Below are 12,568 nucleotides of genomic sequence, written 5' to 3' on the forward strand. Positions count from 1 at the left end.
CTGAGAAATTCAGTCAGCATGCTATTTGCATTCAAGCTCCCATTACCCTGTAAGACCCAGCGATGCTTCTCTGTAACATTTTTAATTTAATTAATTACTTAATTATTATTATTTCTTCTGTTCTTTTTTCACCTAAACATCATTCTTGATCATTGTTTAGTCTTGCAATGCCATTGGTCATGATATTTGCATATAAATACCCCCCACAGAGGCACAAATTTACACTACTTCAAAATCTCTGGACAATTTTTAATCAAAATTGACCTATTACCTTAATCTTTAACCCTGATAAAAGTAACTAAAATGCATGTAATACATACATTTGTGTGATCATTAGGATGTCTAGAACATGTATTATGTATTATTGTGAAAGATATCCACCGAATGTAAATTATTAATTTATTATTATTTTAATAATTATTTAAAACTTTCATAAAAAAAATATTTTCTTTCTTTTTTTACATATATTTTTTAACATAAGTCCTAGAATTACAAAGTAGTAGTAGGGTTGAAATCTCTTTTTTGCAAGTAGTAATATATCCGGGTCTGCTCTGAAGTTCTTGCCTTCTGAAACGGAGGACAGCTGGACACGACCAAGGGTTAGGGTTCTGTCATGCCTTCTGAAGCAGAGAACAGTATAGGCCAGGTAGAGAACAGTACCTGGACACGACCAAGGGTAGGATCAACATCTTCAACATCCGCATAAGCAACTCTCCAGGGAACTGGAAATACTTCACTTCCTGTAGAGTGAGGAGAAAAATAAATATGACTGTAGAGATGAGGTGGGGAGCTACACAGTGGTGGACAGTAATAACGGACATTTAACTTAGGCACATGTTTTGAGTATGTACTTTACTTGAGTATTTGTATTTTTGGATACTTTCACTCCACTAGCCTAAATTTCAAAGAGAACTAGAAATATAGCTGCAAGCTGCGATAATAGGGGCCAATATACAGTATATGCATGATAAGCCATAGAAACATTAGAACACTGAAGTTGAGAGAAAGAAGACCATGATATACAATTTACAAATTAACATTTTAAATAGATGACCCTAACCTAACCTCAGTAAAACTATACCTAAACCTAGCCTTAACCGTAACACTGACCTCCGTAAAACTACTGTATGTTAAACCCAAAAAGCCCCAACAAAGTATATTTTAGCCTACAGAGAAGGTGGGGTCCTGAGAATAGACCCCCACCCTGGAGAATAGACTTTCAACAACACAAAACAGCCTTTGTTTCGGTGAGCGGGTAGCGAAGTAGTTTTATTTTGACTAATGTCGGGAGCCCACGCAGGGCAGTAGATTGTTCTTTCCATGTGCAGCAGAAGAGCGCCTGGCAGGGTGTTAGAGTCTCTAACACCCTGCCTCTGGACCAGGGCTAGGTTCAAGGTTACTTTATTTTGTCTCTTAGCTTGAACGAGAGAATCTCCTTATATTTCTCCAACGTTTGTTCACAAATAGCGGAGGGAATTGGAAGGTGTGTGAAAGTTATCCTTATGTTTTAACCAGTACGCTTCTTTGTTTGTGGTTATTACTTTCTAATAAATTAAATCAAGTCAAAACATTTTAGGACCAGATGCATTTATTTCATGTTTTGCTGCTTTTTCTTCACTGAATAAAAGAAAGTCTATCCAATCTTTGGTTTTATTGATGCATGTCTTGTTGTCCTGTTCCCATTAGGCCCATCCTCTCAACATCCATCACCATCTGGTTCACTGCCTCTAAGGTCGAGGTCACATCATTCGGTCAGCCGAGAGGGTCATCGCTCATCGGTCACAACCTGCCATCTCTTCAAGACCTGTACCACTCCAGGACCATGACACGAGCAGGAAAGACCATATCTGTCTCACCCTTGACACTATACCTCTTCCTATCTGGTAAGAAATACCGGGCATCAAGTCCTCTACGATGCCACTTGAACAGCTTTCCCTGTACAAACCCTCTGCCCCCCACTAACGACCCCACGCACGCACGCATTACTTTAGTATGAGTCAGTCAAGTTCAGGAGGAAGAGTGACCACTTGGGAATTAGAACTAGGTTCCCGGTTCCCCAGGGCCCAGGGTTAGTTGTGCATTCTTGAGCAGACACTGACTGAACCCCTAACTTCTCTGGTGTATGGGAATGTAATGCACATTGTAAAGGGCTTTGGATAAAGACACTCTATAGGCCTAGGCTACAGTAAATTAATCATTTGCATCATAATCATTTAACAATCTATAATATAATTCTCAGAATCTCTCTCTGTGTGTGTGTGTGTGTGTGTGTGTGTGTGTGTGTGTGTGTGTGTGTGTGTGTGTGTGTGTGTGTGTGTGTGTGTGTGTGTGTCTGGCTGTGCGCTACTAGTACGTATGCATGGCAGAGTATTATTATTGTGTGTGTGTGTGTGTGCATACAGTACAGTACAGTATATATAAAATAACATTGTGAAATACTGTTAAATTAGTTGGCTGCGGGTTATAAAGAAACTAAATAAACCATTTGACAATACAGAAAAGTAAAGTACCCTAGATGTACTGGTTTATATTATATACAGGCGAGAGTAGATATGAAAATAGCAGTCATTACTCCGATGATTGAAGATGTAATGTTTGGTACAAAAACAATATAAATACAAGATTGGGAGTGTGAGGAGAAATAACAGAGAAACATGGATTGAAATTTGAAAGGCAACAGAGTGAGGCTGGTACATACATACAGTAATGACAGCTAAAGAGCTTTTCTGTTAAGCAGAGAGAGAGAGAGAGAGAGAGCTTAGTTTGCTCTATAAGAGCAGGATCCCATTTTAGAGAATGCCTGTGTGAGTGTTTCTGTGTGCATGTGTGTCAAAGGGCGTAAGTGCAGCTGTTGTCAAAGGACAAGTAAGCAGGGCAAGCAGAGTTTGACAGCTTTTTTGCAGCCAAGTGTGATGTGACCCAGAGAGTCATGCAGAATCCCATTGAATGTATGAGTTACAATGTTGAAACAATGAATTGGGACTTTATAGCAGGGGGAAAGAAAAGACTGTTCTAACTTCCCATTGTTGACACCTGAGATGTGACATATACTAAAACTAAAGAAGTAAATTAAGTTACTTAAACCAACTTATTCTCCCTGGCTTATTTTATTTGAGCCTTAATTTATTTTAACATTGTATACAGTATTTTTGTGTGTAATAAGTAGGTGTGTGCATTGTAGTATCTCACAAAAGTGAGTACACCCCTCGCATTTCTGCAAAAAGAAAAAAATAAATCTCTTCATGTGACAAAAATGAAGAAATGACACTTTGATACAATGTAAAGTAGTCAGTGTACAGCCTGGATATCAGTGTAGTTATTGCAGCTGCACCCGGCAGCTGGTTCTCAACAGGCCCGAAAATGAAGGCCTGGCCATACCTGGGCCCTCATCAAACCCTGTACACTCAAGACACTGCCCCCGCTACCACCCTTAGATCTCCATATATGGAGCTGACCTATTCTGATATTCCATTATGTTGATCTGACCTCATCAAACTCTGTGCACTCAAGACACGCTCCATATATGCCCAGACCTAATCAAACCCTGTACACTCAAGACACTGCCCCCGCTGCCACCCTTAGATCTCCATATATGGAGCAGACCTGTTCTGACATTCCATATGTTCGTCTGATCTCATCAAACCCTGTACACTCAATGCATGCTCCATATACTGTATGGCCAGTACAGAATTCATTCCATATGTTGATCTGACCCCCAATGCCAAAGTGCCAGCGCTCGCCCAGCAGTCTCCTTCACCCAGGCTGATGCCTGCACGCTTCTTACAGGTCATTATTATTATCCCACTACCAGCACCAGAATAGGGTCGATGTGGTGTTTGGTTGCCGAGCTTACCAGCACTCCACTTGCCTCCACACTTCCACAGACTATTCATAAGTACTCTGCCAAGGTTCTAAGATTATTATCCCGCCCTCAATATCTTCACATATTGTACAGATAATATGAAATGCATTATTCAGGCACATTTCAGCCACCTCTGTTGCCCATTAGGACCACTCTACGCAACACCAAAAGGGGGTTTGCATGTTCTCCCCGTGTCCCCTAGGGTAGGTACCCTCACAAAAACATGCCGTAATCCTGGTCTCTAAAACTACCTCCCCCTGGCCAGCCGGGGCGCCTGATGGAGGCGGAAGGAACTGGTCGTAATAACATGTTCCTTCCACGCGCTACGTCCGGCCGGGGAAACTCCCCCCTGTCAGATGAAAAGAAGCAGCTTGGACTCCTCATGCATAGAAGGAGGCATGAGGTTGGCAGAGGAAGTGTAGCGCCCAGGATTACATTAGATAATTGGCACTGGGTGAAAAAACTGGGTTGCAAAATTGTGGGATAAAAATTATAGAAAAAAAACAAAAAAAACAAACAAACACCAAACGTCGTCATCAAACAGGCCACAGGTTTCTGCATTACACTTTTTATTTATTTTTTCCTTGGCGCTAGAGCGAGACAACTATAGGGTTCCTGGAGGGAGAGATCTTTATTCATGCCAACCACCCGTCTCTTACAAATCCGTCATTTAATTAACTGCGCTATGATGAATGCCCAAAAAACATGCCATAACTAATTCAGAGGCTTAATACAATCCCTTAGCATCATGATGAATCTAGATGGATTTATTTTTCTTTTTTTTTTATCCGGGTGGCATGAATGAATATCTCTCCCTCCAGCATAGGAACCCTATAGTTGTCTCGCTCTAGCACCAAGGAGAAAATAAATAAAAAGTATAATGTAGAAACCTTGACATGAAAATGTCCATGGAGAACCACTGGTTTAAAAAACATTTGGAAGAAAGCCCAAATATCTACATTTAACTACATTTTAGAAACAAGACGGAAAAAAAAGAAAAGAAACATCAACCAGTGAACCAGAGCCACCAATATTTACAAGCAACAAAAACAAGCCAAAATGTGCTTATAATAAGCAGACATGGCAACACAAGGTCACCGACATGTGCATTTGTTGTTGTAGAAACCTTGTAGAAATGGGAGGATAAAGTCACACATACACAGCCTCCCCCTGTCCACAAAGAGGATCAGCGCAGCAAAGCATCATGGGCATTGTAGGAATTCAGAAATCCAGTCAAACCCTAGTAAAATACATAGGCTTCATTATTTTTCTGGTCAGAGGGTGCTTCAAATTGTGCTACTGTTATCTACTACAAATATCATTAACATTGAGTGACTGGACTTTCTTCCAGCTGTGAAATGCTCCTTTAATGACTATAGAATGACCGCAACGATGGAAGCCGGACACCCTTAAATCCCCTTTTAATCCCCTTTTAATTCCTATTAAAAGTTCAATCCTATTAAAAGTTGTCATGTAAACACCTACAAAAACTTAAATCCGAATGAAAATGCTCAATGCCATTTAAAAACCATTCAGATGTAACTGACCGGATTATTCCGATGTTGAATGCGATTGGAAAAATATTGGACAATTAGCCAGTCGGAAATGTCCCTCCTAGGGCTCCTCCCACTTCCTGCTTCCTAAATTGTTTGGCTCACTATAAAAAACATAGATATATAAAGGTAGAGCCCCTTTCGGCTGTGAAGCTTACTGTATGTGCTCAAGGGAGGGCAAAAAATTCCTGAGATTCTTTTGCGAAGCCCCACGGAAGAATGAGTGTGCGTCACAGAGTGCATGTTCGAGTCTGATAAGTCCTGGAAAAGATGCGCTGTGATTGGCCAGTAGTCACTTGAGTGGCAGCGTGACATAGTGTGCCGTCCACTCTTCCGGCGTACCAGTGTAAATTCTTCCGCCCTCCCGTCAACACACATGGCTGAGGCATAATGTTTTATGGTTGGTTCTATGATAAAAACCAACTAGCTAGGGTTTTATAGGACTTCATGGTGGTGACAATGTGACAGGTTGCCAGCTGTGCAATGCCCCGGGTAGGTGAATATGTGTATGTGCTGGATGAAGGCCCTCTAGGCGCCGACGAAACACCGACGAATCAAGGGTGTGCGAACACATTTTAAGTCACTTTAGGTCCTACAGTGACCTAACAGGCTGCGCTGCAGCCAGGATGGCTGAGAGCGGCTGCATGCTGTGCACAACATTATGTCACAAAGCAACATGATTATATAGGCTGTTACCTTGTTAAAAGATAATTGTGTATCTTTATTAAATTAAATATATGTTTTCTTTTTTTCTTTTTTAAACAAGAAAGAAACGGCCCGGACCGGCCGTTCGGGAGTTGTCTCGAATTTCCCAATGGCCAGCACGTCTCTGCCTGCTTTTTTTTGTCACACCTTAGGCCCTGCTCCCTAGATAGTGAGTAGTGACCCTGCCTCGTGCTGAGCCTCCCACATGGGTTATACAATAGAAAATGTCATTAGTATGTTATTTTACATAATGGATAGGTTTGTATACAGTGCATGCATTAATTCTTATGATTTGTTTCTTTTGTAGACATTGACTGCCGTCTGCCGCTGTATTAGTTTCTACATTATGATTTAATAGTTCCCCCTGTGACAGAGCAGCCTCTGTCAGAGTAATGTAAGCTGTTCAACAATACACATTCATTGTATTGTTGCTGTATTGTATTTGTAACAGGTTGATTCTCAGTCCCACAGAAGGTGCACATTCTGCTTTGACATGTGAATCTAACATACTTGTGTTTATCTATGCAGATGTTGTAATTGGGAAGCTGCCTTGATTGCCTGAAGAGAGCTCTGATTGATTGCTTTAGGGGGACCTTAGACATATGAGCTCTATGGGCTATTTTAAACTGCACTAAGCAAAGAGAGGACTTGTGTATAGAATAACAAATAGAATCCCATACTTCATCAGACAGTGTGAGCCCCAGATCATGTTCCCAGTCGGCCTTTATCTTATCTAAGGGCGCTGGCCTCGAATTTGAAATGATATCATATAATATTGAAATGGCGCCATTAATCGTTGGATCAAAAGACAGAGATTCATCAATAGGTTTAGAGCTCACATAATGTCGGGCCTGCAATATATAGAAGTGTGATCTAGGTAGACTATATTTCTTTGAAATGTTATCAAAGGATGCAAAGCTCCCCTCTATAAATAGGTCTTTAAACCTTCCCATGCCAACTCTGAAAGGTCATGTCTTGCATTGATGGAACAAAAAGGTGGTTGGAAGCGACAAGACTGACCAGGGAGAGCTAGGTCTCTATAATTTCTCCTGAACTGGGCCCACACTCTCAGCGTATGACGCACCACCGGGTTAGTTATTGAATCAGGCACCAAGCAGTGTACTAAGAACAGCTGGAAGCGATAGATCCCTGCACGACTTTAGCGCCAGAGATGTCCATTCTGGGCAAAGGGGAATACCACTAATTTTCAACATTTTACTATGTCATTAATTAGGCATGTAACGATATATCGTATATCGATATATATCGATATTATATCCCGACGATATGTATCGATTTATTAAAAATGAATATCGATTAAAAAAAAACGGGGGGGAAGAAAACTTATTTTTTCTTTTTTTAGGGGGGCTAGTGTGTGATATGAAATGTGAGCTGTAATCATATTCCATCATATTCACGTGCTTTTGGAGAGCAATGACAGACTCCATGCAGTCACTTTCAATAGTAGAGGCTGCAGAGGGGAGCTGTATGTGTCTGTGACACAGGTGATGGTCGTTATTGATGCTCATTAATACATCAAGGAAGGCAATTATGTTTCTGCACTATCAAATAGGTCTACATCTATCCTAAGATGCCATCAAAGAAAAGAAGAAATGTTAACTCGAGCTAGGTTTAAACATGAAAGCATGTTTACACTTTTTGCACAGAAATTAAGTAATTTTACATGAAAAGTAATGCTACTTTTGCAATGTAGTTAAATAAAAATTGTGAAAAAAGCTTGGGGGAAGATAAATAATTTGTCTGGAAAATAATTGTGTTGAAAAATCGTATTGTGAGTTGAGTGTATCGTTACATGCCTATCATTAATATACCTTAGAGCTGTTATGTGGAAATAATAAAAAGGTCCCCCCATTCTGTGTTAGAACTGGAGGTCTGAAAAAAACCATGGTGAATCACACCATGTTAATGAATGCCCCTTTATGGTAGAAATGATTCCAAAAGGCAGGACACTGGATGTTAGCAGCCCCATGCCTCCATCCCACTTTACCCTTTTAAGTAACATTCTGCTCACATGCGGCCACTATATTTTTCAAACATGTTTGATATGCTAGCCTATGTATCTGAACTGCTACTGTACAGTGCAGCGGGGGAGTTACAGAAAGACAGTGGTGGAGAGGACGCAATGCCGTCAGCCCGCTGATCAGTGATCACACACACACACACACACAACGTTTATATAACTTGCCTATTCCAAGTTGCAACCAAAAAGGTTGATGAAACATAATGGCTTTGCAGGTTAGGGTTAGGGTGAGGGTTTGAGATAGGTTGTAGTTGTAGGACTAATGACTGGTCTAACCAAATGACTAGTCTAAACAAAGTACTGTGACACCTACACTCCTGGCACCGTCAACAGCGTGCATTGCTGCTCAGAATCAGGTGTTGGGTGAAATCAACCCTCATCATGATAGTCCCACCCTACACCACTCTTCCGCCGCCAGAGTCTTTGCCTTAACTTCTGACCAGCCTTGTCACATCGCACATGAGTCAGTCCGGGACCCCACACTACTCCCTCTGGACGACATCCACCTTAAACTGTATACTCAATGTGTCGCAACAACGCCTGTTGATGTAGGGGAGGGGGGCAGAACACGGCCATCAAACACAAATGTCTGGTCAAACCATGTGACTCCCATTGGAAAAGCATTGAGGCGGCCATCAAACACAGGCAGAGTACAGAACATGTTCTTTATGTGTGAATGAGGCCACACACACACACACACACACACACGTCACTCCCGTTCAAGTCTACATAGTATTACTGGACCCTCGTCTGGTTCTGACAGACAGGTAGTGTGCAGGCTGGGTGGTGTGTGATAATCCGGTTGAAGTATTCCTTTGGTACGGCGACTGCGGCGGCAGGCCCGGGAGAACAATAACGTGACACGAGACAGTATCACGCTAAAGGTTCACAAAGTTTATTACACAAACGGGAACATATATAGTGCTGGATCATAATGGCGTGCAATAAGATATGAGACATAATAACGTGCCTACTGCAGCAAGGCTGACCTTGCTGCCACTGAGATGTCTCTCGTAGCCTATCTATAAAGTATGCTACAGTTCAGTCAGTACACAATACATATCAAGTACACTGTATCTCAAGTTGAAGATGTACTGTACATGGACTAATAACATTAGTATACTTTCGCACCTAGCTGCTTCACATGCCATGGTGCCTGCACCACATATCCAACATTCCAAACTGCGTCTTTGCCTTGCGTTTTGTTTGCTTTTACATTACCCATCACGCAGGGGCGGCCTTAAGGATCGGGAGGCCCCGTTCATGACGTCATAATTTTAATAATTAATAATTATATTAAAATAAAATAAAATATATTTTGTTATTTTTATTTTTATTTAGTTACTTTACCTATAAAAAAACCTGGCAACCCGCGCCCCGTGGTCATTTTCCGTTAACCTGAGCGGGGCTCCCTATGCCTGCTGGAGGGGCTCCCATCATCCCATGCACCCTGAGAGAAAAAAGGAAAATAAATGCAGCCTTGAGCCTACCAATGTTTTGGTCTTGTGGAGCTTGATCACCAGCTCCTCCTCCTTTCCCCAAATTGCCAATCCCAATAAATCCAAAAGTAGTGTGAACATTTCCACAGCCTAATTACTAAAGGATAAACTATGTCTTCTCCGAAATCTGTCAATCTTTGTCAACTCAGCACGTGTTGACAACGCATTGTAAACAGAAACAGAAGCCGTGTGTGTCACACCAAAAGTGACCTATAGAATCCTGTACATTAGAATCAACACGCGATCCTCACCCCTACACAGCTGTCATTAATTAATGGTCTTGACTTGATTGCCTATGCGTTCAAGTTATACAGGGTGAAATGCACAGGCTCATCTTACATCGCTGCTGGCTGCCACTGCAGGCAACATGCACATGAAACATAATATTATATAAGGCCGCCACTGATCACGACAACACCACACACACGTTGTGGAACACAAGCTCCAACCGCCAGCCAGCCAGGTTGCCAAAGTAAAAAGGTTTTTAAGTTTAAAAAAAAACACTCGGCCAGGTTGCAACTCAAATCATACCATTTTGCGAACAATGATTAATTTGAATGTGAAGGATCGATTCATCTATTCTATTAATTCTTACATACACGCACAGACGCCCTACAGAGAAACTTTTAACATATCAGATTGCAGGCCATCTTCGTTAATGCACAATTACAACAAGCATTTGTGTGATTGGTTGGTAATCCCTCACTCTGTTTTTAGCCGCATGTTTGAGAGAGTTAGCTTATTCTAACAAGAGAGATGTAAACAAAGGAAATGTCCAATCAGAGTGATCTGTTTCACCAGAAATAATACAGCTGAACTTGCAATTAAAAAGAAAAGAGAAGGCCTCCATGCAGACTTTTTGATGCAGACTTTTTGAAATTCATAAACTAATACTTGTCCTGCATGCTTATACAGTACATGTTGTTACTTTCAGAATGGCTATACTGAAGTTTGTCCTTCTAGCAGCTAGAGTATAACAATTGTCTTTGGTCTGATCCAAACTGAATACATGCTTTTCACCATCCAGCATTTTCAGCATTCATGCAGAAATGTCAAGGATAAAACACAAATCGGCAACATATTTCCATGGTTGTCCTTAAAGGGTAGCAGTATTTGGAAGTCAAGCAAGAATAACAATGTTCATGTAAGAAGCGCCAAGGATAAAACACGCAAAATAGTCTACAGACTTATTTTCATTGTGGTCCTTGGTCTGGGACAAACATTGCAACAAGATATATAATATACATATACAGGCAAACATTAAATCAATAAATAACAAAATGTGAACTGTATAGTTGTCTTCAACTTAGCTGAATGACAGTGTTGGTTAACATCCATGGACGATTTATAAGTCATGGAGCGATTGTAATATATGTTCTCCAGAGACTATATTTCAGCTAGACTTTTCAATTCAATCTTCAAATGTAAGCACGATTGTGAACAGTTGCTCTGTTCCAATGTTCATTAGGTTGAACATTGAGGAGGGAGCTTAATGCCAGGGATACAGAGAAGATTATAGCAAGCCCTGAACTCCACAGGTGTTAGGGATGGGCAAATATCACCAATAAATAATAATAATAATAATCACCCCATTTGAAAAGATATGCCAGGTGATGCAGTGATTCTCAAACATTTTAATTTCAAGGACCCCCAGTTTAAACTAAATTAGGCTATGGTCCCCTATTTAATGGTATTTCTATCTCTGGGACCCCAATGTATATTGTAAAATCAATGTTAATTTAAATGGAACCAAATGGACCCTAACGGGTCCATTTGGTTCCATTTGCAGACTCTCTGAGTTACAGACCCATAAGGGTCCATTTGGTTCCTATAACTATCATTTAGCTGGGGACCCCCTGGAACTCCCTCAAGGACCCCTAGGGGTCCCCGGACCCCACTTTGGGAACCACTGGCCTACACACCCATCCCCAACCCTAAACGGTCACCTGCAGCTGCTTCAAAGTGGATAACAGGTTTGAGGGACTGACCTGTTCGGTTAGCCGCCGTGTCCTCAAGAAGAAGCCCAGAAGACACCCTATGACCACAGCCAGCACAGACAAGATGAGGAGTCCATTCTGTTTACACACATTCTTCGCCCTCGCCCACACGGCGTCCAAAGCCTCAACCATCGCGAGTCACGTATCCCTGCTGTATCAGCAACCCATGCATATATATACATATGAGGTTGAGGAGCGAGGATGAAAAGAAGGGGAAGAAAGGAAAACTCAAGCCGGCTATAGAAAAAGAAACCTAGAAAATAATCAGGAATGGTGGGGATGTGTCCCCTTCCATGTTTTAATGCACATTTGGACTGAGCATCCCTCTTGTCCTTTCACCGTGGCAATCTGCGCTCAGCTATGAAGATCAGCATAGTTTCCCGCCTGTCCCCTCCCACCTATCTCCACCCACTGGAGCCTAACTTCCCATGTTCGCCACACCCGACCACCAGGGGGGTTGTGACAGCTGTTGGCCACGTCCCCTGGGTGAACATCACCAATCCTGTTAGAGTGGGCCTGTATTAAAGAGGCCTGCTTCCGGATTAAAGACCCACAAGTGATTGGACAAAGGTCACAAGGGGGGGATGGATGGGAGGGCTAACACCATTGTTGGTTAAATGTAAGCAGAAATCATGATGATGCGACTAACCAAATCTTTATCTTAACGTGTGGCTGTGAATATATGATTAATAACATTGTCACAAAAAACTAGGAAATAAAACGTCTGGGTTTCCGAGGCTACAAAAAACACAGCATTTTGTTTTCTGATTTTCAAACAAGTCTAGAGTGGCTGTAAGTAAGCCTTGCCGGGCCATGTTTGTGTCCTCTCAATTTTTGCCTATCATTATTTCGACTTCACAATTATTGAACACACAGGGAACACAGTGTACAATGAAGCCAGTGAAGTTCAT

The 12,568-nt window shown here is 41.6% G+C and overlaps 1 protein-coding gene across 1 annotated transcript in view; it reads right to left on the reverse strand.

Annotated features, from left to right (window-relative positions):
• Positions 1-11,789, reverse strand: part of slc1a7b (solute carrier family 1 member 7b) — a gene marked incomplete at its 5' end in the record, with an annotated part of 35,663 nt that extends 23,874 nt beyond the window's left edge. The window contains 2 exons of the mRNA XM_083766362.1: positions 661-740; positions 11,649-11,789. Of these exons, the coding sequence (XP_083622488.1) occupies positions 661-740; positions 11,649-11,789 (221 nt within the window). The remainder of the gene's footprint in view (positions 1-660; positions 741-11,648) is intronic.
• Between the last annotated feature and the right edge of the window lie 779 nt (positions 11,790-12,568).

Source organism: Protomyctophum parallelum (assembly GCF_964188405.1).
Source record: "Protomyctophum parallelum genome assembly, chromosome: 6".
In the NCBI taxonomy this organism is placed as follows: Eukaryota; Metazoa; Chordata; class Actinopteri; order Myctophiformes; family Myctophidae; genus Protomyctophum; species Protomyctophum parallelum.